The sequence below is a fragment of the Equus asinus genome, chromosome 30, assembly GCF_041296235.1.
Source record: "Equus asinus isolate D_3611 breed Donkey chromosome 30, EquAss-T2T_v2, whole genome shotgun sequence".
Classification (NCBI taxonomy): Eukaryota; Metazoa; Chordata; class Mammalia; order Perissodactyla; family Equidae; genus Equus; species Equus asinus.
The window spans coordinates 26,928,766-26,956,629 of record NC_091819.1 but is presented as its reverse complement, the minus strand read 5'-3'; the positions used below and the strand labels follow the sequence as shown (position 1 = coordinate 26,956,629).

General features: G+C 40.8%; 1 protein-coding gene and 1 long non-coding RNA gene across 4 annotated transcripts in view; one reads left to right on the top strand and one right to left on the bottom strand.

Annotated features, from left to right (window-relative positions):
* Positions 1-4,341, top strand: part of LOC139042574 (uncharacterized) — a 29,827-nt gene extending 25,486 nt beyond the window's left edge. The window contains exon 3 of the long non-coding RNA XR_011499466.1: positions 3,366-4,341. This is a non-coding gene — a long non-coding RNA (uncharacterized lncRNA). The remainder of the gene's footprint in view (positions 1-3,365) is intronic.
* The window catches only part of KMO (kynurenine 3-monooxygenase), a 57,188-nt gene extending 32,371 nt beyond the window's left edge, over positions 1-24,817 (bottom strand). For 2 of the 3 annotated variants that reach the window (XM_070501623.1, XM_044762648.2), the window contains exons 1-4: positions 22,757-23,114; positions 6,016-6,085; positions 5,643-5,740; positions 4,356-4,445 (exon numbers count right to left, since the gene is read on the bottom strand). In XM_070501623.1, the coding sequence (XP_070357724.1) occupies positions 4,356-4,445; positions 5,643-5,740; positions 6,016-6,085; positions 22,757-22,912 (414 nt within the window). In that variant the 5' untranslated portion in view covers positions 22,913-23,114. Of the gene's footprint in view, positions 1-4,355; positions 4,446-5,642; positions 5,741-6,015; positions 6,086-22,756 lie in introns of all 3 variants that reach the window. The other variant, XM_014858923.3, reaches the window with a different exon arrangement.
* Positions 24,818-27,864: the final 3,047 nt, after the last annotated feature.

Below are 27,864 nucleotides of genomic sequence, written 5' to 3'. Positions count from 1 at the left end.
TGGTTCTTAAAGGACGAGGAGGCCCCCATATCTGACTCAGATATAAAAGTAGCGATGCAAACCAAAGAAAGAGGGGTGGCTGTAAATTTAGCATTAACTCAGTTCTTCAGAATTGAGAAATGGCAGGTTTGGTGGGGAGGGATCTTTTCCTCCCTGTTCTAGTGTATCAAAGGCCCCAAATGGGAATTCCCACCAACACTTTCACCCTCTCGGGGAATCATTGCTGAAGAAGCTGCTTCTCTCTTCAGTGGTGGGGGTAAGGAAGCCGATTTTAGTCTCAAGTCCAAGTCACTCTCCTCATCCAGCTTTCCTGATATTTTGAACCGTATCGTACCCCTCGGTCTATTTATGCTTCACTGGTTCAATTTCTGTGGAGGGATGGGTTCGATGAATTGGCCTTTCTCAGCACATTCCACGTTAATCCAAGAGAAAGGCGAGGTGATTATTACGAGTCACTCTCAGTTTAGAAAAAGAAATAGTGTATCGGGGCAGCGCTGCCCTGCACTCCTGTGAGGGCCTCCTACACCACGCTCCACTGGCCGTCGTCTGTGAGCAAGCCTGCCCTGTTTCTCCCTTCATGTTGACCTCACGTAATCATGCAACCTGTTTCTTCCTCTGTAAAGCGAGATGATTGGATTCAACGAATCTCAGGTTGCTAATGGCTGTAAGATCCTGTTATGTGAACCTGCATTTACAAGTTTGCTCATCCAATACACACTTGCAGCTCGAAAATTTACATTTTGTTAGAAATCTGGTGTCACTCAACTTTCCTCCATAAACAGATCCTCATTTGATCGGGACAATGCTATTTCACTGCCAATTGAAGAATTATGCAACATGTTTGTCTTACAACTCTTTCTCTGTGAAGTCTTCTCTGAAAACTAACCTAAACTAAAACTAAAGCTTTTGTCCCTGGCTGAACCACACAGCTGAGCGCTCCTGCCGTCACTCAGCTGAGTTCTTGTCACAGGGAACTCAATTACTGTCTGCCTTTACCAGGTTATAAGCTCCTCTCCCCACGGTCAGCAACTGGCCCAGGGCGTGACACCTAGGAGGACAATTGCTATTTATGGAAAGGATACATTTAGTATGCACAGCTTATACTTGACTGGCACTTGTAAATCTCACGAGCTTGTCTATTAAGCACTTGTCCATTAAGAAGAGGCGATTCTTTTCTTTCCTATAGCACCAAGCAATTTGGGGCTAATTAAACGGGACATACTAATTATCTGAAAAATTTTTCTGCCTACAGATGATCAGCGGACTTTCTTCCTCTTCTTTTCTCTGCCAGGCTCATGCATTCAAACTCTGTACCTATGTTTTTATAATGCCAAAATAAGCAGATTATTATTTCTAAAAAGTCATTAAACAGAAAATTTTGATCCTTCCCCACCACCTCTCCCCCAAAGCCCTTAGTTGTTGGAATGTTTTACTTTTCAGCCCCTTTTGTTTTTATTTTTAAAGATTGGCACCTGAGCTAACAACTATTGCCAATCTTCTTTTTTTTTCTTTCTGCTTTTTCTCCCCAAATCCCCTCAGCATATAGTTGTATATTTTAGTTGTGGGTCCTTCTAGTTGTAGTACTTGGGACGCCGCCTCAGTGTGGCCTGATGAGTGGTGCCATGTCCTCACCCAGGATCCGAACCAGAGAAACCCTGGGCCGCCGTAGCGGAGCGCGCGAACTTAACCACTCGGCCATGGGGCCGGCCCCTCAGCCCCTTTTGAAACAAATTTTAATTGTGGTAAAATACACTTAGTATAAAATTTACCATTTTAACCGTTTTTAAATATACAGTTCAGTGGCAGTAAGTATATTTCCAATGTTGAGCTGCCATTGCCACCATCCATCCACAGAACTCTTCATGTTGTAAAACTGAAACTCTGTCCCCATTAAACAGCAACTCCCATCCTCCATGTCCTCTAGCTCCTGGCAACCACCCTTCTCCTTTCCACCTCTATGAATTTCACTACTCTAGGTGCTTCATCCGAGTGTAATTATACAGGATTTCTCCTTTAGTGACTGGCTTATTTCACTTAGTATGAAGTCCTCAAGGTTCATCCATGTTGTGGCCTGTGTCAGAATTCCCTTCCTTCTGAAGGCTGAGTAGTATTCCATTTTATGCTGTGTATGTATAGATATACTATACTTCTCCCGTGTGTCTCTTTTGTTCTCAGACTACTACCACACCCACAACAGTTCTGACTCTGGATGTGTGGGGGTTTTCCCCCACCAAGCAATTCTCTACAACACCAGCTAGGGGTCCTACAATTCAACTCAATTCTGACACTATCTACCCAGAGATAGTGACAGATCCTACAGGTTAAGGGCTCAGTCCCACAAGACTGCCTCACTGCCACCACATCAGATGCCAGTTGCAAGGCCAGTTTGTCACCTATGCTTCTGACTGATCAGCTATAAACTGGACCCACTCTTCGCATTTGATTAATTTGCTAGAAGGGCTCACAGAAGTCAGGAAAACAGTTCACTTTTATCAGTTTATTATAAAGGCTATGATAAAAGGTACAGGTGAACATCCAGATGGAAGAAATGTATAGGGCAAGGCATGTGGGAAGGGGTGCGGAGATGCCGAGCTCTCTCCAGGGCACCTCTCTCCCAGCACCTGCACGTGGTCACCAACCTGGAAGTTCTCTGAATCCCGTACTTTTGGGATTTTTATGGAGGCTTCCTCACAGAGGTGTGATTGATCATTAACTCCATTTCCAGGCCCTCTCTCCTCTCTGCAGAATGGGAGGTGGAGCTGAAACTCCCAAGCTTCTAATGATAGCTTGGTCTTTCTGGTGACCAGCCCCCATTCAGGAGCCCCTCAAGAGTCACCTCATTAGAACAAAACACACTGCTATCACCCAGGAAATTACAAAGGATTTAGGAACTCTGCGTTAGGAACCGGGGTCAAAGACCAAATTTTAGAACAAAAGATTCTCCTACTGCTCTTATCACTCAGGAAATTTCAAGGGTTTTAGGAACTCTGTGCCAGGAACCAGGAGCAGAGACCAATATATTTATTTTATATTATCTCAAATATGTATATACCACATTTTGTTTATCCATCCATCCATCCATGGACACTTGGATAGCTTTCATCTTTTGCCTATTGAGAGTAATGCTGCTATGAACATGGGTGTTCAAATATCTCTTTGAGACCCTGTTTTCAGTTCTTTTGGATATATGCTCAGAAGTGGAAATCCTGGATCATATGGTAATTCTATTTGTAAGCTTTTGATGAACCGCCACATTCTTTTCCACAGCGGCTGCATCATATTCCCACCAAAAGTGCACAAGGGTTCTGATTTCTCCACATCCTCTCCAACACGTTATTTTCTGTTTTTGTTTTTGTTTCTGATAGTAGCCATCCTTGTGGAAATGAGGCTCTTCAGCCACTTTTATGGTCACAAGATCCACAAAGACCTTGTTCCCAGGAGCATATGGGATTTATCTCTTGTTACCCAAAGTGTGGTCCATGGACCAGCAGCGTGGACACCGCCTGGGTGTGTTAGGATGCAGAACCTCAGCCTCCATCCCAGCCCTTTAGAGTCAGACCACATTTTGACAAGATACCAGGTGAGTCTGAGAAGCACTGTTCTGCCTGCAATGGAGCTTGCGGAAGGTCAGAGACTCAGAAGCACGGGAACCTCACTTGGCTTCTGCACTTTATAAAATGAATCATTGTTGCACAAAGCATGCTGGAGTTTTTCTCTCATTGATAGATGTTTGGTACATGCATTCTCTCCCAAAGAAACAAACTTAGAAGGTGTAACCAGATAAAAGTACACACTGTGCCCAACTCTGCACATTACTATGTAAAAGATAAGAGGAAAAACACAAAACAGAATAGTGGATTTTCTTTTATAAACTCCACATCACCATCTGACCTCTTGTTTTAGGAATTATACAATACTGAAAGCATTTCTGATTCATTCTATAAGTTCTATTATAATTAAATTTGGGGCAAGAGAGTCCCGGGAAGGCAACAACATCGGGCAACCGTTTAGAGTTGTACTCGCATGTTCTGCTTGACAATGAGTACATGGTAATCTTCTCTATGGAGCTGAAAGGAGATGGGAAGGAAATGCGTGAGCAAGGCATAGAGGCAAAAGCAGCCTAAAATGATGGCAATAATCATGAACACTTATCCAGTGTTTATTAGCAACTCGACCCTATTTTAAGCATCTCCTATGAATTAATATGTTAACTAGTATATGTTCCTGAATTCTAGACTGAGGCAGGCAATGTCAAAGATAAGATTAGAGAGGAAAGGAGGCACTGACAAGCAAGTGGCAAGTTCCAGACGTCAGACTCCGCTATAACCAATCCCATAGCTCCAGGGCAAACCTACCTGGGACTTTGTTCCATAGGGAATGGCAGACTTTTTTCCTGAAAGAGAGTGAATCATTCTTGCCCTCATGGGAACACCTCGGGATACAATCTGAAATAAACCAGAAAGATTGATTTCAACTTCTATATCATGGCATCACGCAAATAAGATAGATATTGACTTTAAAGTGTGATTTTTTCAAAAAATTAAAAAATAATGTAAAGGACATGAAAATACAGTATGGTGGAAACCTTATTAATGAAAATTGTGTTCCTGTAAATTTTAGTTTTTGCATTTTTTTTAGTCTTTAGATTTGGGAATTGACTTAAAGTGTATCTGGTCTAAATCAAATATTACAACTGAGGAAAGTGGTTCACTGTCAGAGAGCTTAAGTGGTTTTCTCATGACCACAAAAGAGAGAGATGCATGAGGAGTAAAGTCAGGACTGCTGAAACCCAGTGCAAAGTGTTTCCCTCCACACACAGCTCCAGGAAAGCTGTGGAAATGCAGTGGCATGTACATTGACTTATATTCTCATTTCAAAGATACGTGGTCAGCAAAAGTACTCTCAAGAAAAATGTACTATTTCTGTTTACATTTCCAAGCTACATCATACACAGTGAGTTCAGCAACACTGAGCCCACATGAGGAAAATCTACTCCAGGCCCACAGTCCTTATCCAAACTCTTGGGGCCCGTTGGTTTCACAATTCAGAAGTTTTCAAATTTTAGGTAGGTCGTGTAGTGCATATGTGGATATCACGTAGCACCCAGTGGAGTCTGGGGCACCATCCCATAACCAAACACAATATTTCTGTAGCAAAAGATATTCACACCACGTGAGATTTTTTTTAAAAGGTCATAAAAATCCATGCATCAGGTCAAGTTTGCTACTGATTGGGTGATGAAAAAGCTTTCTATTTCCAGAGCTTTTTGGAGTATGGAATTGTGGATGAGAGATTATGGACCCGTATAGTCAAAGTAATGGGGTCTGCCTGCCTCCTCTCATCCTGATGCCAGCCTGGATCACATGTTCTGTACGTAGAGCCCTACCGTCCTGTTGGGAGCCCAGGGTCATCAAGTGGGCTTTCAGCACCTCTGCCCCACGTCATGTGCCATGCTCCCCCAGGGGCCTCAAGCGTCAAACATTCATCCTCTTGCCAAATTTAGAAGTTTGAAAACCTTTGTAAAATGAATTTTCCTGCACAGGTTCTTGGCATTACATGGTGCCAGGATGAAATCAAGACCATGCAATTGTTGACAGACAGCAGGCATTACCTTCCATAAGGAAAATGCATTAACAAGGTACCTGGTCTTCTAGGCCAATGGCTTTCAAGGCTTGTCGTCCTCTGTAAGAAAGGGCCAAGTTAATGCTTCTTCCGCGCGCAAATTCAGCCACTCGGATATCTAAGACGTTGGAAGGAGAGTGCACGTTACACGTTGTTATATGTTAGGACACTATGAGCATTTAGCAACTGGTGTAATCAGCCCAAATTAAAAGACCTTGTTAACTCTTTTAAAGAAAACATTAAGAGTAGTAAATTTGTATTAAATTAAATTTAGATAAGGTTTTTAGAAAAATATAACAGTTCCGCTTTTTTAAAAAAAATTCTTTTTAAAATCTAAAGAGAAAGAAGTCAAAGAATGAGAAACACAGCTCACCATTTTCAGTATCGTCTTACCTTCCCTAGCTTCATATACATCAACTTGGAAATTCCTCTTTGCAAGGAAGCATGCATTTAATGATCCAACCTAGGAATCAAAGCAAGTGTTTTCATATTTTTATCTGATTCTACAATGTAGGGAATTTTTACTGGAAAAATGCTACATTGTATGTAGGTGTACTATTCCTAACCTCGGTTATCATCTTGACTCAGTCACTACTGGAAAGCACCATTTGCAAAAATAATGGGATTAACTCAAGATTAAGTGGTACAATTTTAGAGGTAGTTTGGGGTTTTTTCCTTGTTTTTCTTTTTTTTATGGTGAGATAAAACTTTCATACAGAAAGACCATAAAACATTTAGTTTATAGCATAATTAGAAAGCAAATACTCGGATAACCACCACTAGGGTCAAAAAGTAGAACACTGCCAACCTCCAGAACATTTGACCCCCACGTTGGGTCAAAAAGTAAAGATCCCCCTTGCCTCCTCCCCAATACAGTGCCCAACCTTTCACCTAGAGATAAATGTCACTCTGACTTTCATGATAACCCATCCTCGCTTCTTTATAGTTTCCCCACTTAGGAATATATCCCTAAGGAATATAGTTTCATTTGGCCTGCTTTTGATCACATAATTAGAATCACCCTTGTGTATTTTTTTACATCTTGCTTCTTTAACTCAACACCATGCTTATGAGATTCATCCATGTGTTTGCACGTAAACAGCAGGTCATCCATTCTCGTTACAGTATGATTCTTCATCGTATGAAATCTTACAGATTACTTAGCTATTCTACTGTTGAAAGGCATTTGAGCTGTATCTGGTCTGAGAATATTATTTTTTTCCAGTTTTATTGATATAGAATTTACATATAATTTTGTAAAATTTAAGGAATATAACGTAATGATTTGATATATGTATGTATTGTGAAATGATGGTCTGGAAATATTATTAACAATATTGCAAAGAACATTTTTGTACATGTATCCTGGTATATATGTGTATGATTTTCTCTAGGGTTTTATACTTGGAAGTGAAATGCCTGGTTAAGGTGTACGTATCTTCACCTTTAGTATGCCAAACTGTTCCACAATTTTGTCTTAATGTGTTTTCCCACCAGCAGCTTCTGGGAGTTCATCTTTGTCAGCACTTGGTGTTCTCAAACTTTAAACACAATGGCTGGAGAGCAACATGGGAGGACTGTGGTTTTAATTTGCATATGACTGATTGCTGAACAGGTTGAACACTTTTCATATATTGATTGGATATTTGGATCTCCTCTTTTGTAAACTGCCTGTTTAAGTCTCTTGCCCGTTTTCTATTGGGTTGGCTGTCTCTTTTTCTATGGGTTGTTTGAGTTATTCAGAGTCTGAGAGATCTTTCTGTCCAAAATAATTCTGGGTCCAAGAAAACATGAAAGAAGGGGATTAATTTAACCGTGAGGGATGTGGCAGACTGTATTTTTTAAAGATGGCCACGACAATCTTTCCAATTCTCTCCCACAATGTGACCTTGACACTCCTTCATCCAGAGATGGAGTTTATTTCTCCACTTCCTTGAATCCAGGAGGGCCTGTAGAAGGCTTTGTCAATAAAATGCAGTAGAAGTGACACTTGAGCTGTTTCCAGGCATAGCCCTCAGCTAGCCAGCCTGGATCCTTCTGCTTCCTGCCTTTTCATGTAAGAAGAACAGCTATCTGGAGGCTGCCATGTGTGAGAAGCCCAAACCCTGTGGACAGGCCGTGCCATTGCTCCAGTCAAGAGACTCAGCTGAGCTCTTCACCCCCCCAGTAGCCAGCACCAGCTGTCAGCTATGCGAGCGCACCATCTTGGACGCCCAGCCTCGTCAAGCTTTCAGATATCTGCAGCCCCAGCCCCATAACAGACCATCACCCACAGAACTGTGACACACAGTAACAGAGTGTTGTTTTAGGCCATTAAGTTTGGGGTGGTTTGTTACCCAGCAATGGATAAACTGGAACAAAGGGATTGACAGAAACTTTGTGGAGAAGATGACTCGTGAGTTGAGCTCTGAAGGATGAGACTATTGTGACATGCAGAGAAGAAGCAAGTTGATAAAGAATACGAATCTCTTTGGAAATCTAAAAACAACTTTCAAGAGACAGAAAAATTGTTGGTTGAAAAATATGTATTGATTTCTAAGTATTACAAGATTCCTTGCTAGGCATTAAGGTTGATCCAAAGATAATAAACAATGGCGGCCTTCAGGGAGTTCACAGTCTGGTCTGGATCTTCATTTTTTCTCAAATATTATTCATATATTTATTTAACACATATCTATGGATTTTTTTTCTATGTGCTAGCTCTGTGCTAGGTGCTGGGGTACAACAGAGAGCAAGACACACCCACAGGGCCCCCTCCACGGTGCCCGTGTGGGCAGCCAGGCCCCAGAGGTGTGGGTTTGCCACCTTGGAGCATCTCAGGATGTTTAGGGGCCTTGTGTGGAGCTTAGAGGAATTTGGGGGGCCTTCACGGCTCCACTGCCCAGCCCACACACCTGGGAGCTTGCTGACCCCCTGGGAACGGCAGACTTCCTGCAGAGCAAGAGCCAGGCTTCCAGTGGCCTCACAGTGGGAGTGAGGGGTGCACCCCTCTCGAAGGAAAAACGTCCCTCAGGTCCCAGTGCTGGCTTGCATTTTTTTATTGTAATGTTGCTTAAGTATGTGCAAACTTGCAACTAGACATAAGCTTCTTATGTTTGTAGTTCTCACACAATTGTGAAGCTAAAACAGATGTCAGGTTAACTGTAACCAAAAAGGGGAAGATATACACAGACCTCTCCAGGAGATTACAATCCTTTATACCACAGGGTGAGAAACAGTATGATGGGGAAGCACAGCTCTGAGAGTGTCGGGGAAGGACCCTTAACGCACGGCAGGGTGTACAGTGAGATACGATATGCTTTCTTGGAATAAAATGAAATCTAAGCTGAGCCTGAAAGAAGGAGTGGGAGTCAGCCAAACAAGGGCGCATGGGTCAGGGGGAAGAGGATTCTAAGTAGAAGGAGCACATGATAAAGGTGAAAAATAACTACTAGAAAGAATGAAACAGAGAAATCTGATTAAAGAAACAATAATGATAATGTACAATACCGATGAAGTGGTTTTTATGTGCTTTCACTGCTCTAACTCATTTAATCTTCACTGTGGCCCTATGTAATAGGTACCGTTATTATCCTGTTCAGGGAAGGAAATTGAAGCACAGAGAAGTTAAGTGGCTCCCCTAAGGTAACACAGCTGGTAAGTGCTGGAGTTGGTGTTGAGACTCAAATGTTTCAATCTGGTTCCTGAAAATGAGCTCTCAATCGAGAAAACAGAAGTGTGGTTCAACGGCATTGAAGATAGAGTTGAGGATGGAGACAGTGAATTTATAGAGGCACCAGGATGTGAAGTTTATTACATCTTTTCTTGCAGCACCGAACAGCCTGGATTTCTATGGAGAGGAAGCTGTTGGAATCAAGCAGAGTGGGATTTGGCCATATGGGCGGAATGGGAAGCAAAGGCATTGAAGAGATTTGTTGAATGAATGAATAGTCAGTAATAACTAAGTTGAAGAGGTTGGAAGGAAGACAGCGGGGGGCTGATGAACAGGAAGAAGTAGGAGGTTCCTGTGAAGAACAAATGTAGCAGAAACAACTGAATGAGAGAGCTAGAAAGTTAGGAGGTTTGTAATCAGAGTCCTAGGTCTGATGCTATTATCTGAGACGGGGCAGCCCTGTGGGATGACAAGGTCCAGGTCCAGGATGAGGTCATGGGACTTGGAGGCTGAAGCACAGTGGAGGTGGAAGATATTGGAAGCACGGAGTTCAAGGAAGTGAGGGGCTAGTGAGCGGGAGGGGCCAACAATGAGAGCTTTGATAGTCACGCAGGGTGATGGCAGGGCTGGGGTATAGAAAAAAGACTGTAAGTGCCGAAGTCTTCGATACTGGAGGAAGTGGCCCAGAGGTTGATTGATGACAACAGTGAGGAGGACAGAAGGTGGTATAAGTAGGTGACACAGCCTCAGAGGGTTTGCACAAAACAACGGAGACTTAGAGGCCTGGGACTTGCCGTGTAGAGTGGGATGCCACGGTAGCCTCCAGTCTTAAGATACTTGAGCTGAGGGAGAAGGCTGCATGACAGTTGTTGTCCTCAGGGCTCAGTGAAGGCCAGGCATTTGAGAGGGGATTCAACGAGTCAAGTGAAAACACGAAATTTTGCTTACTGAAGAACTGGGATCCAAAGGACCCTGTGGAGGGCTTTGGAAGGGAAGGTGGCAACGAGCAGCTGAGTTGGGAGAGATGAATCTCAGAGCGGGGTGAGGATACATCTGGGAGAGGATGCTGGGCTGGAGGAGCTCTGAGATATGGGGGTTACGGAGAGGGCCTTGCACCTGTGAGTCAGGCCAGGTGCAGGCACCAGGGGACCCCAGTCCTCTTGTACTATTTACTCCACATGAATTTTTACTCCTCTGCCCCAAGGCACCTTAGCATCTCAGCGCATATATATCCTGTTTGTAAATAATCCTGTTGTTCAAAGCTTGCATTACCTAACTTTCCTCTTATTACTCAATTTCTGTAGGCCACTGGTGGTTATTTTAAAAACTTGGTCCCTATTTAAACCATTAAGTGTGTGGAAAGTTCTCAAATTTATTTTTTGCGAAGCAGTTCACATATTTAATATTCTGGAAGGCCAACCAAGAAATCCATGGTCAATTGTTTCGTTAAAACAAATATGCCAGGGTAAGGGGATGGGGAGTCAGGAAATAGGTGCAGCACAGAAGATTTTTAGAGCAGTGAAAATATTCTGTATGATACTAGAATGGTCGATACATGTTGTTATACATTTGTGCAGACCCGTAGAATGTACAACACCAAGAGCTAACCCTAATGTAAACTATGGACTCTGGGTGATGATGTGTCAATGTAGGATCAGCGATTGTAACAAATGTACCACTCTCATGGGTGAGGTTGATAATGGGGCAAGGGGTATATGGGAAATCTGTGTATCTTCCCCTCAATTTTGCTGTGAAACTTAAACTGCTCTAAAAAAATAAACTCATAATAAACCAACCAACCAACCAACCATTTTGTCCTCTGGAGTCGCTACTGAAATCGTGAGCATGTCAGTTGTTATCACGTGGTGTGTCTGAAGAGATCATTGCCAATTGCTTCCTTCTTAATCCCTAGTCTGAAGTGCCTCGTCTTCTATGGTACTCGTACCATCACTTTCTCACAGGGATGAAGCTGTCTCAGCTAGCAGTGCCCCTGGGTACCTGGCAGAGACAACTGGGCCTTGACATCTTTTTCACACTTTCTTCGCTCTCTTCCAGCAGGGCCCTGGCCTCTTCGAGGTGTCACTAGTGTCAGCTCCTTTGATTTCGCCAGAGGTGACTTCCTTCTGTTAAACATCTTCTTAAATCTCTTTCCTCTTTCCTCACTTTCTTCCAACGTATTAAAAGTTGTGCGTCTATCTTCCTCTCACTCACGTGTGAGAGAATGTCTAGTAAGGGCTGTGGAAGTGACAAGTTTGTGTCAAGGAAAGGAAAAACTAAGCTGCCAATGAAGTGCATGCAATAAAATACATTTCTTCCAAAGACCGAATTGCTCTATAGCATGTAGAAGAGAAAAAACTGGAAGGGGTTAAAGGTTAAATAGAGTCAGTTTCACTGCAGGGAAAGAGAAAGGTTTGGGAAACTCCTCTTTCTCTCATAGTGTTATAATCACAACTGCCTCTTTCATGGTGGTGGAAAGTGCCATGGGGGATGGATCTTGACCGACCGGGTCTCCAACAGGTCAGGGAAGCTGGAACGACGCTGGAGGAAGTCACTCAGAAATGGGCCTTTCTTATTGGGAGAATGGGCTAGGTAGAAAGACAAGTAGGACGCACAAGCTGCGATCTAAATCACAAATCATCAGAGAAAACCCGACGGCAGGAAATGATCTAAGAGTAGAGAGACTGGGATTCAGAAGCAAGAAATCCATTCATCCACTTCCTGGGAAGTCGGCTATGGGGGAGTAAAGGAGCCATAACAAACAAGGGTCTGAGTGACGGTGTTCAGAACAGGCTCCATTCCCAGCCAATGGTGAGCCAGTGGTCTACTTTCACGGGTTTGTTATTTTCCTTTTCTTTGACTAAAATTGATTCCAGGCTCTGAGGAGAGGAGGCTGACTTGGGTGGAGATTCTGCTTCAGGCCTTTCTAAGCTTGGCAGGTGTTGATCCCTACCTGTCCAGCACTTGTGTGTTTGCCAATCGAGCGTGTGTAAACGGTTCCTCACAGGGGAGGAGACAAGAAGGATTCTCAGGTGGACGGACACAACAGAATTAAGTACAATCTTGGTTCATGAAAATATCAAGTGCCAGAGCGGATGAAGGCAAACAGGATCTCCCATGCTTGCAATATCTTGTCAAGTTGAATATTCATTTACATATTTGACCAACCTCTTCAAGGCCAACAGATACACCAGAAGACATGTGCCAGAATGTTCAGAGCTGTACTTTTCATAACTAAAACAGATAAACAAAAATACTGGAAACAGCCCAAATAGCCTTCACAGAGGAATGGACAAATAAATTACGGTATATTCACACAATGCAATGCAACAATATGAATATATTAGTAATACTATAAGTGAAAAGAATAAATCCCAGATGATATCATAGTGCATGATACTCATAAAATAAAGACAACTAAAACTCAATTATGTAGATACATAACTTTAGAAGTGTGTATGTATTACTTACGTGTGTATAGATATGATAAATATATATCATATATGCAGAAAACATTTATATGTGTATATACAGCTAGGGAAGGATAAACACAAGATTCGGGGCAATGCTTGATCAGATTGGGGAGAAGGCCAGAGGTTGGTATGAGTCATTGGCAATGTATTAATTCTGGTGTCGAGTGGTGAGTTCAAAGATACAGCTGCTGCTTATTATTATTAATAAACAAACAAGCCAAAAGGTAAATAAAAATGACTTCTCCAAGCCCAGTCATAGTGATGTGTCCTGAAACAAAGATTATGATAATTCCAATTCTGGTAACTGAAGTTCAAATAAACTAAAAGAAAAATGCATGTTGGTAGATGTTATAGAAGTTGAGCTAGAAGGACTAGTAATGGGGCTCATAAACTACTTTTAGACTCAAACTTTATTTCCCTTTCTCATTTCTGTAAAATGTGCTTAATCGGGAATAACTGTCAGTGCCTTCTGTAGCTGTTAGGTGGGCAAAAAGGCTACTAGAGGGAAAGATATAAATGGAAAGGAAGACGTGTGTACTCCATTCTGAGCCCACCACAAACTCTCGGTTGAGACACAGCTGGTTCCTGAGCGCGAATAGAGAGGAGAGTGGGGCGCGGGGAGAAGACATGGGGCAGGTGAGGCAGCTGGGAGCCGTCAACAGTTTGAGTGCTGCTGGCTCTTGGAGTTAAGCCTTGGAGAATGGGATGGTTCTGTTAAGGACATGGACAATTATGAAAAGTCTTTCCTTATCTTTGTCTCAAAGCACGGAAAGTCCACAAGAGTGCTATTCTGATTGTAATTTGTAAATTAAATGTTTTATTAACAACTGGTCTAGCCCATTTGTGCGTAAGCAGAGCCCGGAGGAGACTCCTTGATTACGTAATGATGGGTTTACCCAGTTTATTGTTCCGTTTCCCCACCGTCTTTTTGTCTCCTTTTACTTCCTCTTTTCAGTCATGTGCTTTGACCCCACCCTGGCCCTTCATGTGGATGCCTAAGTTACCAATTAAAAAGGTCATTTGAGAATCTCTGTTATGCAAACACTGTGGTATACTTCTCAGGTGTCGAGCGGGTGTGATTTTATGGAATAGGATTAACTAAATTTCTGGTAATTCCCATGTGACCTCTCCAGAAACGATTGTTCAGGTGTCCAATGATCATGAGGAAACCATACCTTTTGATTTATAAATGCTGACCCTGAGAAGAAGGGGCATGATGGTTATAAAAATTTCATGCATTTTATGCCTCTTTGTTTTAACGTTTGAAATTAATCTGATAATGTTAAGTGTGTGTCAACTACTTTTGACTTAAGGAAGCAGATAAAACTCTCCCTCAGAATCATAGGCATTTCTGAGTTTGTCACCAAAAACAATTTTTTTTTTTTCTGCTGAGGAAGATTAGTCCTGAGCTAACATTTGTGCCAATCTTCCTCTACTTTATATGTGGGTTGCTGGCACAGTGTGGCTGATGAGTAGTGTAGGTCCACGCCCGGGATCCAAACCCACGAACCTGGACTGCTAAAGCATTCAAACATAACCACCAAACACACTTTTCAAAAGCCTATTTGTATCTCCTACTCATGGAACTAGAGTTTGGTGTCTGAAGACTTTGATCTTTGAGCATATCAATGTGATGAGAAGAACCAGATTGTTAACTGCACTTACTATGAAATAAGCACATAAAAATGTCTTCCTACTTTGTAACTATTACATCTGCTAGAATTGCATCCTTTATGCCAAATATTGTTTTATTATTTGATCCTTACCCTGACTCTCCGACCTGTATCATCTGAATTTGGCCTCTAAGAACAAGCAGTAGTCTTGATATTCCCTCCTTTGATGACGATGAGGTGAACACCTCATACACACTTTCACTTTCGTGGGGGCTCTTAGACAAGCTTGTTCATGACTTTTTCTCCAACCTAGATCCTTTTCCTGAGCACCAGCTCCGGCTACTGAACCTCTCTACCCCGGTGCCTTAGAGGCGTCGCCATCTCAGCATACCTCAGATTCAGCTACTTCCCATCCCTGAACCTTCAGAATATTCTCTTCCTGCTGTATTCCGTATCTCAGGGAATGTCAACTCTGCCCGCTAGTTCACCCAACCAGGATACCTCGGAGAACATTTAAAGCCCTTTTCTACCTACCAATAAACATTTGTTTAGGCAAAAAGTCCCACTGATGGCTCCTTTTGAATCTCTCTCAAAATAGATCTCCTACCGGTACCCTCCCGGCTCCCTACACGGGGCGGGGACCTCATTACCCTCAGCTGGGCCACTGAAAGTTTGCCTAGAACCCTCCGCCCCAGTCTCTACTCCTCACAGAGCTGGGTAGCCGCTAAACCAGAAATTGGATGATGCTTTTTCTGTCTTAAAATCCTTTCTTAGCTCCTCCTAAGTCTTCAGAAAAAGTTCCAAATTTTTGACATGACATAAAAGACTCTTACATGTGACTCCAGTTTCTCTCTAGCTTATTTTTTGCTATTCCCACGCACTATCTGTAAGAGGCATACCAAAGTTACTGTATATTTCCTGAAAATACCATGCATTTTTATACTTAGATGCTTTTGAATATAATGTTCCCTTTGCCCGAAACATTCTTTCCTGCTTTAAATGTCTGGAAAAAGCTTAGCCTTCCTTTAAGACTCATGTCTTCAGTGCACTTCTTCCTGGATACCTCTCCTCCTCTGAAAGGCTTATTCATCTTTTCTTCTACAATTCCACTGATGTCTATATGTATAAGTATTTTAACTGTCTCTCTCAATAAATTGAATTATTTATTTGCATTCCTTTCTGACTTCCTCATCAGACTGTGACTGCCCAGGGAATAATGATATTTATATGGCTTGTATTTTATCAATCTTTCTATTTCAGATACTTAGTAAGAGCTCCATGTTTTTTAATAAAAAATTAGAAAATACATGATAACGTGATAAAGAGGAAGGAAAAAAGTAATCTCTCACAATTTAACCAGCAGGGAGAACCAGTGTTAACATTTTCTATGCATATAAAACACATGGCATTTCTTTTGAAAACGTTAGCAGGCTGTGCATTTTATGATTTCCTTTAAAAAATGAATAGTATATTGTGAATATAATTCTATGTCAGAAAATATTTTAAATCAAAAGATTTAGTAATTGCATTACATTTTGTTGTCTGCAATGCCCTTATATTTGGACATTCAAATTATTTTAATTTTTTAGGATTATAAATTATATATTATCAAATTATATAATATAATTATCTATTATAATTATCTATTTATATTATAAATTAGATATTGTAAATTAAATATATATATTTTAGGATTATAAATTACATATATATTTATACACATATAAATTATATATTATGCCGTACACTCCTTTCTTTTGATTAAATCCCAGTAATGAAACACTCACCAAAGGGCAAGTTTTAGTAAAAGGAGCAAAACCTGCAGAAACTTCTGAGATCCCCACCCTCTTGTCTACCTGCCACCTTGGCCTTAGTGTCAGGACGAATGGGGTAAAATAAGAGGAGAGTGAGAAAGGAGACGGAAAAGAGAAAAGAGAAAGCAGAGTCTGAAACGACCTGGGGAGAGGATGGTGACAGTGTGGGGTGTAGGAGGAGGCGGCCTCTTCGCCGGTTTTGTTTTTGGAATAGCTGCAGAGTGCGTGAAAGAGACTGAGAGTGCGTGGGGCAAGATTATTTTCAGAAGGTTTCGTTGCAGGTTTTGAATACAGTTCAGATTTGGTGTTTTTGAGAAACCACATTGAAGATTCTAATTGGTTTTAATCTCTCTCGGGTAGAAGGACAATTGTTTCTCTAAAGTCGATGCCTAGCCGAGGCTGACTTCGACAGAGGAGAGCTGAAGCAGCTTTCTTCAATCTGCCCAGATTTTTAAGACTATTAATATATATATTTTCAAATTGGCTTCCGGAAAAAGGTACCAACTTAGATTATCATCAGCAGTGTAGGAGTGTGCTCTTTTCTCTTTGAGTGTACAGCTAGATAAACAGGTGGGTGGATGGATGTGTACGGACAAATAGAAAAACAGTTTGAGTATTTGGGGACAAATGAGAAGGAAAGAAAAACACAATCTTTGCAGGCAGTTCACAGAGCTTCGAGCTGTCTAAAGTTGCAGGCTCCATCCCAGATCCTGCTCCCCAGGTAGCAAATGAAGTCAGCTCTGAGGGATGAGTTCTCCGTGTCGTGTAGTGAGAGCAGGATTCATGAGGCTTTAGAAGTCCACCAGGGTAGCAAAAAAAGGTGTGAAATGTTAGTCAAGCATGATAGAAAAATATAGGTACAGAAGCGAGGCAGCTGAAAGAAAGCTTATTTGATGAGAAGAATTGGGGCACAAACAAACCGTAAAAGAGACTACGGAAAGCTAACACAGTGAGGTCACAACTTGCCCCCGGCCATTAAGCAAATTCAGGGTGACTTCTACAGCCACGATGAAATCACTCCACTTCTGTTTGTAGAAGGGACTAGATATTGGGGCAGAAATGAGGGGTTTTCATACATAAGTTTCAATAGCTGGGGAGTAGAAAACAACAGTGGAGTGAATAGAGTTTTGTTTAATTTAATAGTAATAAAATAAGAATAAAGGTAAGCAATAGCAAATAAGTCCTTTATGTGGTTTACTTATTAATATTTGCATAAAATGAAAAGCATACATTTGAACCAAGTTATATCTAGACCTTGACTCAAGATTGTCAAACATTTGATTGTTTGTATGTGTCTAGGATATTGACTTTGGAGAAAGTGAAAATTCTGAGTGACATTTGATTTCTACTTTTATAAAGACTAGATTGAGAACAAAGTCAGAGATCTGCGAATGAGGAAGTGTGAAAAAGCAGCAGCAGAATTTCAGAGTTAAAAGACATAGCGACCTAGATTTAGCCCAAGATGAAGAAAGCGAGAGGCAGGGAGAGGAAGATTTCCTGAGCCTCTAGCTGATGGCAGACCCTCCGACGCGAGGGCTCCTCACCGTCTAGAGCTGACTCTGTGCCACTAAGCCGAGTGCAGTGAGTGGCGAAGTGCAAAGAGCCTAAGGAGACAGGGCAGGGACACCATCTAGGGCCACTTTGACATCAAGACCATTTCGAGCTTATAAATCCCTGGCAGAATCTAACATCACAGCTGTGAGATGCAGGCTCACAAAGGCCAGGTCAAGCTGCTTCGAAGGCAGTTTCATCAGCAGAGGCCACTAACTTGACTTGAATACCAGGGGTAGGGCACCATTATGGACAGCAAGTCAGAAAACGCACGAGTCTCCTCACCCTGATGGTTTGCTAGCTTTTACTGTCTAAACACCTATTAATGGAGAATTTTGCTTGGTCAAACGTAGGGAGAATGGATCACAAAACACTGGTTAGTGGAGCTGCTTGTCAGCGGGGGAGACAGAAGAAACGCTTCGATGACACCCTAAATGCATCTTCAGGGCGTGTGCTAGATCAGAGCAGCAGCAGGAGGCAGCTAGGCCTGCAATCCTTCTTAATCGTTTCAGCCAGAGCTCTAGGCTTCAACCAAAAAATGGGGGCTTAAGTAGCTCTAACTGTCACGGAAAGAGTGCCCCTTGGCTCTGATCATTTCCGTCCTATCTGTAAACACTGAAAAGAGTCTTCAGAAGCAGAATTTCTGAATACCGGGGACCTGACTACGTCCTTAAGGATCCATGTACAGGTTAGACAGCCTTTCGTCTGACTTCTCTGGCTGGTCGCTTTGTAAAGAAAAGAAGCGTGTCATGTAACACAAAGGGAGGTGGCTTATGTTGGTGGCAGTTTTTTCCCCTAGGTTAACTTGTTAGAATTGGAAAGCTACGCCTGTAGAAACCCTTCCAGCCTGAAAAGTAAAGATCGTTTTTCAAATCCTGTTTCAAGTTAGTCCTTCAAAAGATTACATTCATTATGACACCATTCTAGTGAAAAACATTGTCTTTCTTTTAATTGTCTGTAACTTCTAAGAGCGTGATTCCATCAACTTTGTTTCTGAAAGCAAACTCAAGTACATAAACTGTTTTAGTGTGTTTGAGAGCAGAAGGCGCTGGGTAACCTTTATAAAAAAGAAGGGAGCAGGACCCAGAGATAAAACCATCTTTAGACTCATGAAGTTAAAAATCTTCTATGGGCAATAAACTATGCATGTCAACTTTAATAGGATGCAGCCTGTCATAAAGGCAAACAAAACTGTGTGGGCGTTTTCTGGGGGGATGGGTCTTCCCAGGCGGATCCTCCAGCTTCTAGGAGGGGATCCCAGTGGCTGCGGGGGGCGGAGGGCGGGGGGTGGTATCTGGGAATAGTGTTTCACACAAGAAGGAAATATTAAACTTAATACTGTGATTTTTCTAAATATTCAGATTAATGTTTCTGAAATACTGTTTGAACATCTTTTTCCACTTTTCAATAGTTAAACTTTCACCAGTTTATGATCATGGTTTACAGTTTCTTTCACCCTTGGTTTCTCAGTAAGAGTTCCTTGTTGATTCCTTCTCACCCCTTTGACTTGACACGTCTTTTTTTTTTTAAAGATTGGCACCTGAGCTAACCACTGTTGCCAATCTTCTTTTTTTTTTTTCTCCTTTTTCTCCCCAAATCCCCCCAGTACTTAGTTGTATATTTTAGTTGTGGGTCGTTCTAGTTGTGGCATGTGGGACACTGCCTCAGCGTGGCCTGATGAGCGGTGCCATGTGCGCACCCAGGATCCGAACCTGCAAAACCCTGGGCCGCTGAAGCGGAGCGTGCAAACTTAACCACTTGGCCATGAGGCCGGCCCCTGATGTGTCTTCAAAGAACAGAAATCAATTGGTTTAACACGGGATCAGCCAATCACAACATTAGAGCAAGGACACATTCTTAGCGTGACTTTTCCCTGGGCAGGGCTACCACTGGAAAGAAGGGAAGTTCACTGTATTCTTTGACTTCCGAGTAAAGGTTCTCAGTTCTGTTGCAGTTTTCTCCTAGGAGCCGAGAAGAGCCTTTAAGGTGTTGGCCAATGTACTGTCCAGGACCCAGCCCACAGGGAGGGAGAGAACGGGAAAGGAGATAAGAAACACAAGGAAGAAGATGGGTGAGGAAATAATGCTGTCCTTTATATGTTTAACTTAACCTTCTTCAATTGCTTTGTTTAATCCACGCTTTTTTTCTATAAAAGCCTCAATATTTAAGCTTTCATCTGTTAGGAAATTTCCTTCACCTTCATATCCTTAAGAAGAGTTTTTCCATTACTCTCATTTATTCATCCATCAAATACTAACTAAATAATAACATTAAGTAATGTTAGGCGTAGTTCCAACTGCTAGAATACATTGGTAAATATGAGTTTATATCCTGGTTGGATATAAAAAACCAAAAACTAATAAAGTGTGTAATTTCAGATACTCTTAGATAATATAAAAAACATAAAACAGGGAAAGGGTGAGGCCAGACAGGCTCAGTTCCCACAAGAGCCTTTTGCGAAGAGTTTGGAATTTATTTATTTTTATTTTTATTTATTTTTTTGAAAGGAAGCTTGGCCCTGAACCAACATCTGTTGCCAATCTTCCTCTTTTGGCTTGAGGAAGATTGTCCCTGAGCTAACACCTGTGCCAATCTTCCTCTATTTTATACGTGGCATGCCGCCACAGCATGGCTTGATGAGCAGTGTGTGTGGGTCTGCACCTGGGATCTGAACCTGTGAGCCCCAAGCTGCCGAAGTGGAGTGTGGACTTAACCACTATGCCACTGGACTGGGCCCTGGATTTTATTTTGTTTGCACGAGAAACCATTGGAAAGTTTTAAGCAAAGAGTGATAATTATCAGAAGTATGTTTTAAAAGGATGATTCTGGCTGCTTTGTGGAGAATGGACTGTCCTTGGACAGGAGCAGAAGCTGGGAGCCCACTTAGGAGGTGGATGCAGGAGTATGAATGAGGGATGGTGGTGGCCTGGACACGATGCTAGCCATGGCCAGAATTGAAATCTATTTTGGATCTAGAGCCGCTAAGCCTTCTGGTGGAGTAAAAGAGGACTGGAGGTTTGCATGAAATGAAAGATGGAACCACACATGATGCCTAGGCACGGGCCTGAGCAATAAGGTGGAGAGCACTCCCAGGCAGAGGAATTTTAGTTGCTTCTTGATGCATGTGTATTGATTTATGTCTCCTATATTCCAGCAAATGTAAGTGTGCCCCGATAATGGAGTGGTTACGTGATAAAGAGTTAAGTGTTCTTCGGGGAGAAATCCGTGGATGACACCACATTTTTATGCCTTCCAAAATCATATATCCCATCACATATTTGTTATCTCCCCTTGGATTTCGAAGAGACATCACTGCTGTCACCCTAATCCAAGTCTCGGACAAACATAACAGCCTCCCAACTGGCCTATCCTGTCTTCTTACAGCTTCCCAGTCTTTCTCCACAGAGCAGCCTGAGGAATCTGTGGAAATCACAACTGACTTCCCTGCCTAAAATCCTCCAACAGCTTTCCATTGCGCTTAGAATAAAGTCCAGTCTTCTTGCCTGGCCCCTCAAGATCTTAGCAGATCTGGCTATCTCAGTCCCTCCAGCCTCATTCTGTCTGCCTTTCTGTCTGCGCCTTGAACGTGTCCAATTCTCTATCGCCTCAGGGTTTCTCTTCTTGCCGTTCCTTCTGCCTGAAATGCTCTCCGTAGCTCTTCACATAGCTGCTTCCTTCTCATTATTCAGGTCTCTGGTCATATGTCCCCTCCTCAGAGAGGCTGTCCCCAACGACACTCTAAACAGATACCCAGAAGACACTCTCTATAGCATTGCTCTGTTTGCATTTCTTTCCAGTACTTATCAGTCACCAAAACGACTTGTTTTCTTCTCCATTGCCTTTCTCCTCCTTCTGCTTACCACTGTATCCCTGATACCCCAAACAATGTTGAGACATAGCAGGCACTCAATAAGATTTTGTTGAATACGTGAATTCCCATTTTATGCAAAATTTTTATAGGCAAGAATTGGACTTAAGCCCGGGATGAAAAAATGACAACATATGTCACATAGATTGACCAATAAAGCATGTGGTAACATTCCTCTGCATTTTGAAATTTAGCACCAGAAGTATTAGAGGAACTGTCGTAGCACTTTGGGGAAAAGACAGTAAAGAAGGCAGAACAAAAGACAAAGTTAGTATATACTATATAATGATATGTGTGATATAAAATACACCTATCTATATACAGCCTATGACAGTGGCCCATATCAGGGCCTCAATGAAGTTTTGTTGAGTAAACGAACGAATGACTATGAGCTAAAAGCCTGCAAATGACTAGACCAAAGGTGAAAACAAAATGATTAAACTTTAACTAATGGGGATTTTTATCTTTTGAAATAGGAATTTTGTTGAGTGGGGAAAAAAGACCATTGACTTGAAGGAGCCCAGCGTTGAACAGAACCAGCTTTGGTGGGATAGCAATGGAAGCAAGGAGAAACCCCCTCGCACATCCTGCTGGGTGTGGGGCGAGTCCTGGCCTGCCCGCCTCACCCGCTCAGGGAGAGCCCAGCACTTCAATCTTAGGTGTTTCATCGGTCAGCCAAATAAGTCAGGCGACAGACAAGGTATTATTCCCAAACATTTAAATAACTAGTGAACATCAACATGACAATTTTGCATTAGTTTCATGTTTCTTGATCCTTTTATCCTTATTAGACAGTATCAACTGAGTTATCAACCAAACTGGGGCAAACGTTTTGATTAAAATGACTATTTAGAATAACATGCTTCTAAAAACACAGCCAATTTGGAGATAAATCAAACTCAATGGTCTTTCTCTTCTGTTTTTAAGAAATGCTAAACCAGAATGACGAGGGAAAACAGACACCTTTGTATTTAATGGAAATAAAATACCTTTCCTAGAAAAGAGGAAGTTAAAACTAATACCACACTTAGAACAGGTATACTTAAATATCAGAAAAGTTTTCACAAGAAAATGAACAATCCGTGCAAGTGATTAATAAGAATTATTAAGAGTAATGGTAATTAATATAATACCAGCAGGAATAATATATCCAGATAGATTCTTACCAAGCCACCACCAATGACTGCTATCTTTTTCCTTTGACTGTCAGATGAATCCATAATTGCCGACGGGTTTTCCCTAATTGTTGTGGCTTCCGTCCCTGAGAAAGCTGTGTCTTCCCTGCCCTGAACTCCGTCTTTATACCTCCCGAAGCCCTGCATTGCGAGTCAGCAGCAGTGTTTGTCAGGGCCAATTTCCCTCTGACTGAGGGGATAGTATTTAACCCATTGGTAGCCCAAAGTACAATCAGCTCAGCTTTATGAAAGAAGGGAATTCGTTGCAATAACCAAATTTTGAAAAACCCAGCTGAGTGAAGACACTCACCCTCTAATGTGTAAGACACCAAACTTTTTAAAGCCCAGTCTGGCGACTTCTTTTTCTACAGTATGTATTCTTAGTTTCATTTTCATTCATGATTAACCATCAATGAAACCTCCCCTGTCTGAAGTCCCAAAAGGTCTTCTGCTTCTCTTAGAGAGTAAGACGGCTCAGTTTCACAGCTGATCCCTGGTTTATGCTTGTGATTAAGACCAGTCAGGAGTTTTGCCTCACGAGTCCTGATAGATGGTCTCTAACAGACTACTTGGGAAAATTTTTTGCCTGGTCTTAATGTTCTCCTGAACGAGATTTTGAATTGTGTAACTGACCACCTTCCTTCTTGTTGTTTTTGCATTGGCTGCTGAAAACCTTAGAATCTAATTTATGTGTTACCGTTAGGGAGGAGTGTTAATACTATGCTTCTTATAAACTCACCCTTGGATTCATATGATCTCTCCACTTCTTCGTCTTCTTTTGCCCCATTTTAAATGTCTATTATTTATTTCTGGTGGGTATTGGTGAATGGAAATTTCTTTTCTGGAACATGATGTGGTGTAAAATAAAGTAAGAACGTAAATGATGACCTTCTTCACTTCCAGGGAGAATTCAGAGCAGTTATTCCCTGGTAACGAGCTAGAGTTAAACGTCACTCAGTAGTGACCCCTTGTGGATAAATATGGTTAGAGTTGCTGGAAAACTTTTCTGTTATTAGGTATTTTTATTTATTTATTTTGAATACACTCACATGGTATGAAATTCAAAAGACATAAAAAGGTACACAGTGAATAGTCATTCTTCTTCTAACCCTGTCCCTTGGCCACCTATTTCTCCTGCCCAGACGCAACCAGTGTTTTGGTGTCTGGGTTACCCTATTCTTCAAGTGTCAATCTCTTTCTCTCGCTCACCCTCCCTCGCTTCCTTTCCATAAATAGTAGCAAATTTGCCACACTTTTCCAGACACTGTTATTTCATTTTACAACTTATAGCTCTAGAATTCTTCAATAGCAATATATGAAGAGCTCTCTTATTTGTTTTTTAAAATTATAGACTATAACATCTCCAAAAATAAAATAATAAAATGCAAGTGTACAGTCCAATAACGTACTGTAAAACAAGCCTCCATGTAACCACCACTCAGGCCCAGAAAAAGAAGATTGCCAGAATCCCAGAAGCCTACCCATGTCCCTTGCCTGTTACCTCTCCTTTGTAGAAGTAACCGTCATCCTGACCTTATCACTTCCTTGCTTTTATTTATAATTTTACTGCCATACATGCATCTGTAAAATTATTTAGTTTTGCCTCTTTTTGAACTTTCACTGTAAATGAATTCATATATTTTTTTTCTTTGCAACTTGCTTCTTGTTCTCAACGTCATGCCTCTTAATATCCATCTGTGTTGTTGCAGGTAGATCTGGTTCACTCATTTCCATTGTTGTGTATTATTTATCCGTTCCATTGTTGAAGCACATTTGGGTGCTTCCAATTTTTTAATATTGTGAATAATGCTGCTGCCATGAACAATCTTGTGTATCCAATGTGCACAGATGTATGAGTATCTCTAGGATTTCCATGCCATCTATGAATATTTTTAACATTCCTAAATAAATCAAAGTTATATTTCAAAGTATTGTACTTTTACTTGACATAGTGTATAGAAGTTTCTCTTCTGCCACATCCTCATTAACATGTGCATTGTTGGAATTTCTAGATTTTGCAGGTCTGAGGGGTGTATACTATATCTTATTGTCATTTTAAGCATTCTTTGATCATTAATGAAGTTAAGCCCCTCTTCACCTGTTCATTGACAATTTGCTTTTCTTTCGTGTAGTGCTTATTTTCCTTTTGGATAGTCTTTTTTTTTCAATTGACAATGGATATGAGTTTTGTTCTTTATGTATGTTGCAAATAACTTCTGCCACGCTTGGCTTGCTTTTTTGTTTTCTTAGTGGTGTCTTTTGATGAACAGATATTCTTAATTTTAACATATTCAAATTTATCAACCTTTCCTTGGTGATAGGCGCTTTTCATGTCATGTTTTATACATTTTTTTCATAGTCATGAAGTCATGAAGATGTTCTCTATGTTGTCTTCTAAAAGATTTATAATTCACTTTTCACTTTTAGGTCTATAATGAACATGGAGTTAATTTTTATGCAAGTTGTGGTATAGGAGCCCAAAGGAAATTTCATTTTCTTTTCCAAATGAATACCCGATTTTCCCCAGTATTACTAAGCAAAAAGACTTTCCTTTTCCCACTTACTGCCTTTGTCTCGGGTCCAGTGTTCAGATATGTGGGGGTCTGGTTCTACGTTTCTATTCTATCTCATTCCATCTATTCCTCACTTGCCTATACCAGTGCCAATTCCATAGACAAGAACCATAACTTTAAAAGAAAACTCAATATCTTGAGTAATTCCGCCTGCTTTGTCCTTCTTCAATAGTGATCTTGACTATTCTTAGTTCTTTGCATTTCCATCCAAGTTTTAGAATGAAGTTGTTAATTCTGCCAAGAAAAACCCCCAAAACCTTGTTGGGTCTTTTTGTTGAGATTGCTTTGAAAGCATGACATATTTAGAATGTTGAGTTTTTCCATCATAGATGTGGTTTCTCTCCCCACTTGTTTAGGTCTTGTCCAAGGTTCCTCAAAGTTTTATATTTTCCCTTCTTGAAGTCTGCCCCTCTTTTGTTGGATTTAATTCTAGGTAATTAATATTTTTTATTTTAATGCAAATGATATCTTTAATTTTATTGTCTGCTGTTGATGGTATGTAGAAATATAACTAATTTTTGTTTGTTGAGTTTGTATCCAGCAATGTTGTAAAACGGTCATTAATTCTAATAATTTGTCTGTAGATTCTTTTGGGTTTTTCACCACAACCATGATGATAGCTTCTTTCTTTCTTTCCTGTTGATTGACTGAATGATTGCCTTACTGTGCTGGCTAGCACCTCCAGTAGGGTGTGGAATGGAAATATATTTCTTAAGTTCCAAATAGATGCAACTTCCTATTTCTCTTATTGGTATTGATTTCTAGAAAAATTTTGTTGTGGTCAGAGAATATGCTCTATAGATCTTCAAACATTTGAAATTGGCTGAGACTTGCTTTATGGCCAGCAAAAGGTAAATTTGTGTAAATGCTTTGCATGTGCCTGGAAAAAAGGTGTATTTGCAGCTATTGTGTGCATTTTCCCATATATATCCATTAGGTCAAATATCTTAATCATGTGTTCCAAACGTTTGCATTCTTACTGACTTTCAGTCTGCTTGTTTATCAATTACCGAAAGAAGAGTGTTTCAAAATCTCACACTGTGATTGGTATTTGTCTGTTTCGTCAGAGTTTGTCTCCATATGGAGCAATCCACATTTAAATTGGCCACAGTTATGGTGAAATAAAGCTCATGATTATGAAGCAACTTTATTTCAAAAAACAATTTTTGCCTTAAAGTTTGTCTGGTATTAATATTTGCTTTCTATATTTGGTTAGCATTTACATACTATATCTTTTCCAACCTTTTGATTTCAACTGTCTCGTACTTTCATGTTCTAAATGTGGCCTTTGTAAATAACATTTAGTTGAATCTACAATCGAAAATCTATCGAATCTACAATCTTTATCTTTCAACTTGAGTCTTTGGTGTACAACTCTCTACTTAATAGCTGGAAACTTATCCTTTCTCTTCTACTCAAAGAAGCACATCTGATTGTATATTATTATCTGAGTAACATTGCATCTAATTTAATTATTTAAAAAATAATTTTAAAATATTGATACTTTAACTCTTATGTATGACATTGTTGACCCACCTCACAAATGATGTAGTTAAAATAATGTTTTATGACATTGACATTGACTATGAGGATGCTGATAACTGCTGTTCTATGATATTTCTAGATTCATGAGGTGAGTCAAATAACTTTCTAGTTATACACCAAAAAAACATGTATCAAGCAAGTAGATGAGATAAAAGAGATTAATAATGGTCATGTGGTTCTATGCAGCCTGTAAACAATGTGCCGACAGACTGGTAAGTACTGATTATTATTACTTTGGTAGGAAGTTCCAGCTCTTTTCTCAGTTCACTCTTAGTAGAATAGATAAAATTATTTTATACTATTATCTCCTGGGAATTTCCCCACTCCCTGTAACAGGGAGAGTAAGTATTCACGACTGTTTCTTAAGTGACAATTTTCAAGTCTCATCTTGCCTTTTTTTTTGGATAATCAAAATCTAAATGAAACTCAAATTTATAAACAGCTACATTTTATAACAACACCTGAATGATGTGGATTTGATGTTCTTTGGGTTATAAGAGGTAGGAAGAGAGAATTAACTTTTCGTGTGAGGTTGGGCAGGAGAAGACAGATCTGGGTAGAATGACATAATTGATGACTTTCAGAAATTGAAGGACAGCATGAGGGCCCTGGGTGCCTGCTAAGAGAAAGGCCATCAAAAGCTTGAACAAAGTTTAATGACTAAAATGTAGTTTTAACTACAATTTGGACCAAGGCTACTTATCCCTCTGTTCTTCCTAAAGTCAAGTAGAAAGAATTATCTTGGAGGGGCCTCAGGAAAATTCAAGATCACATCTTCTTTCCCTGGAGGACTTCTATGAGGGAGAGAAGAAGTTATTAAATTGGTTTTCCCCCATCCTCTGAGCCTGAAGAACTTGAGGCTGTGGGACAAGTTAGGGATCTTTGGGGTAACTTGTATCAGTTCATGCTCACTGGGATGCAGTTCTTTGTTAATCCCCAAAACAGGCCCTTTTCCAACAGAATGACTCCAAGAGGAGCATA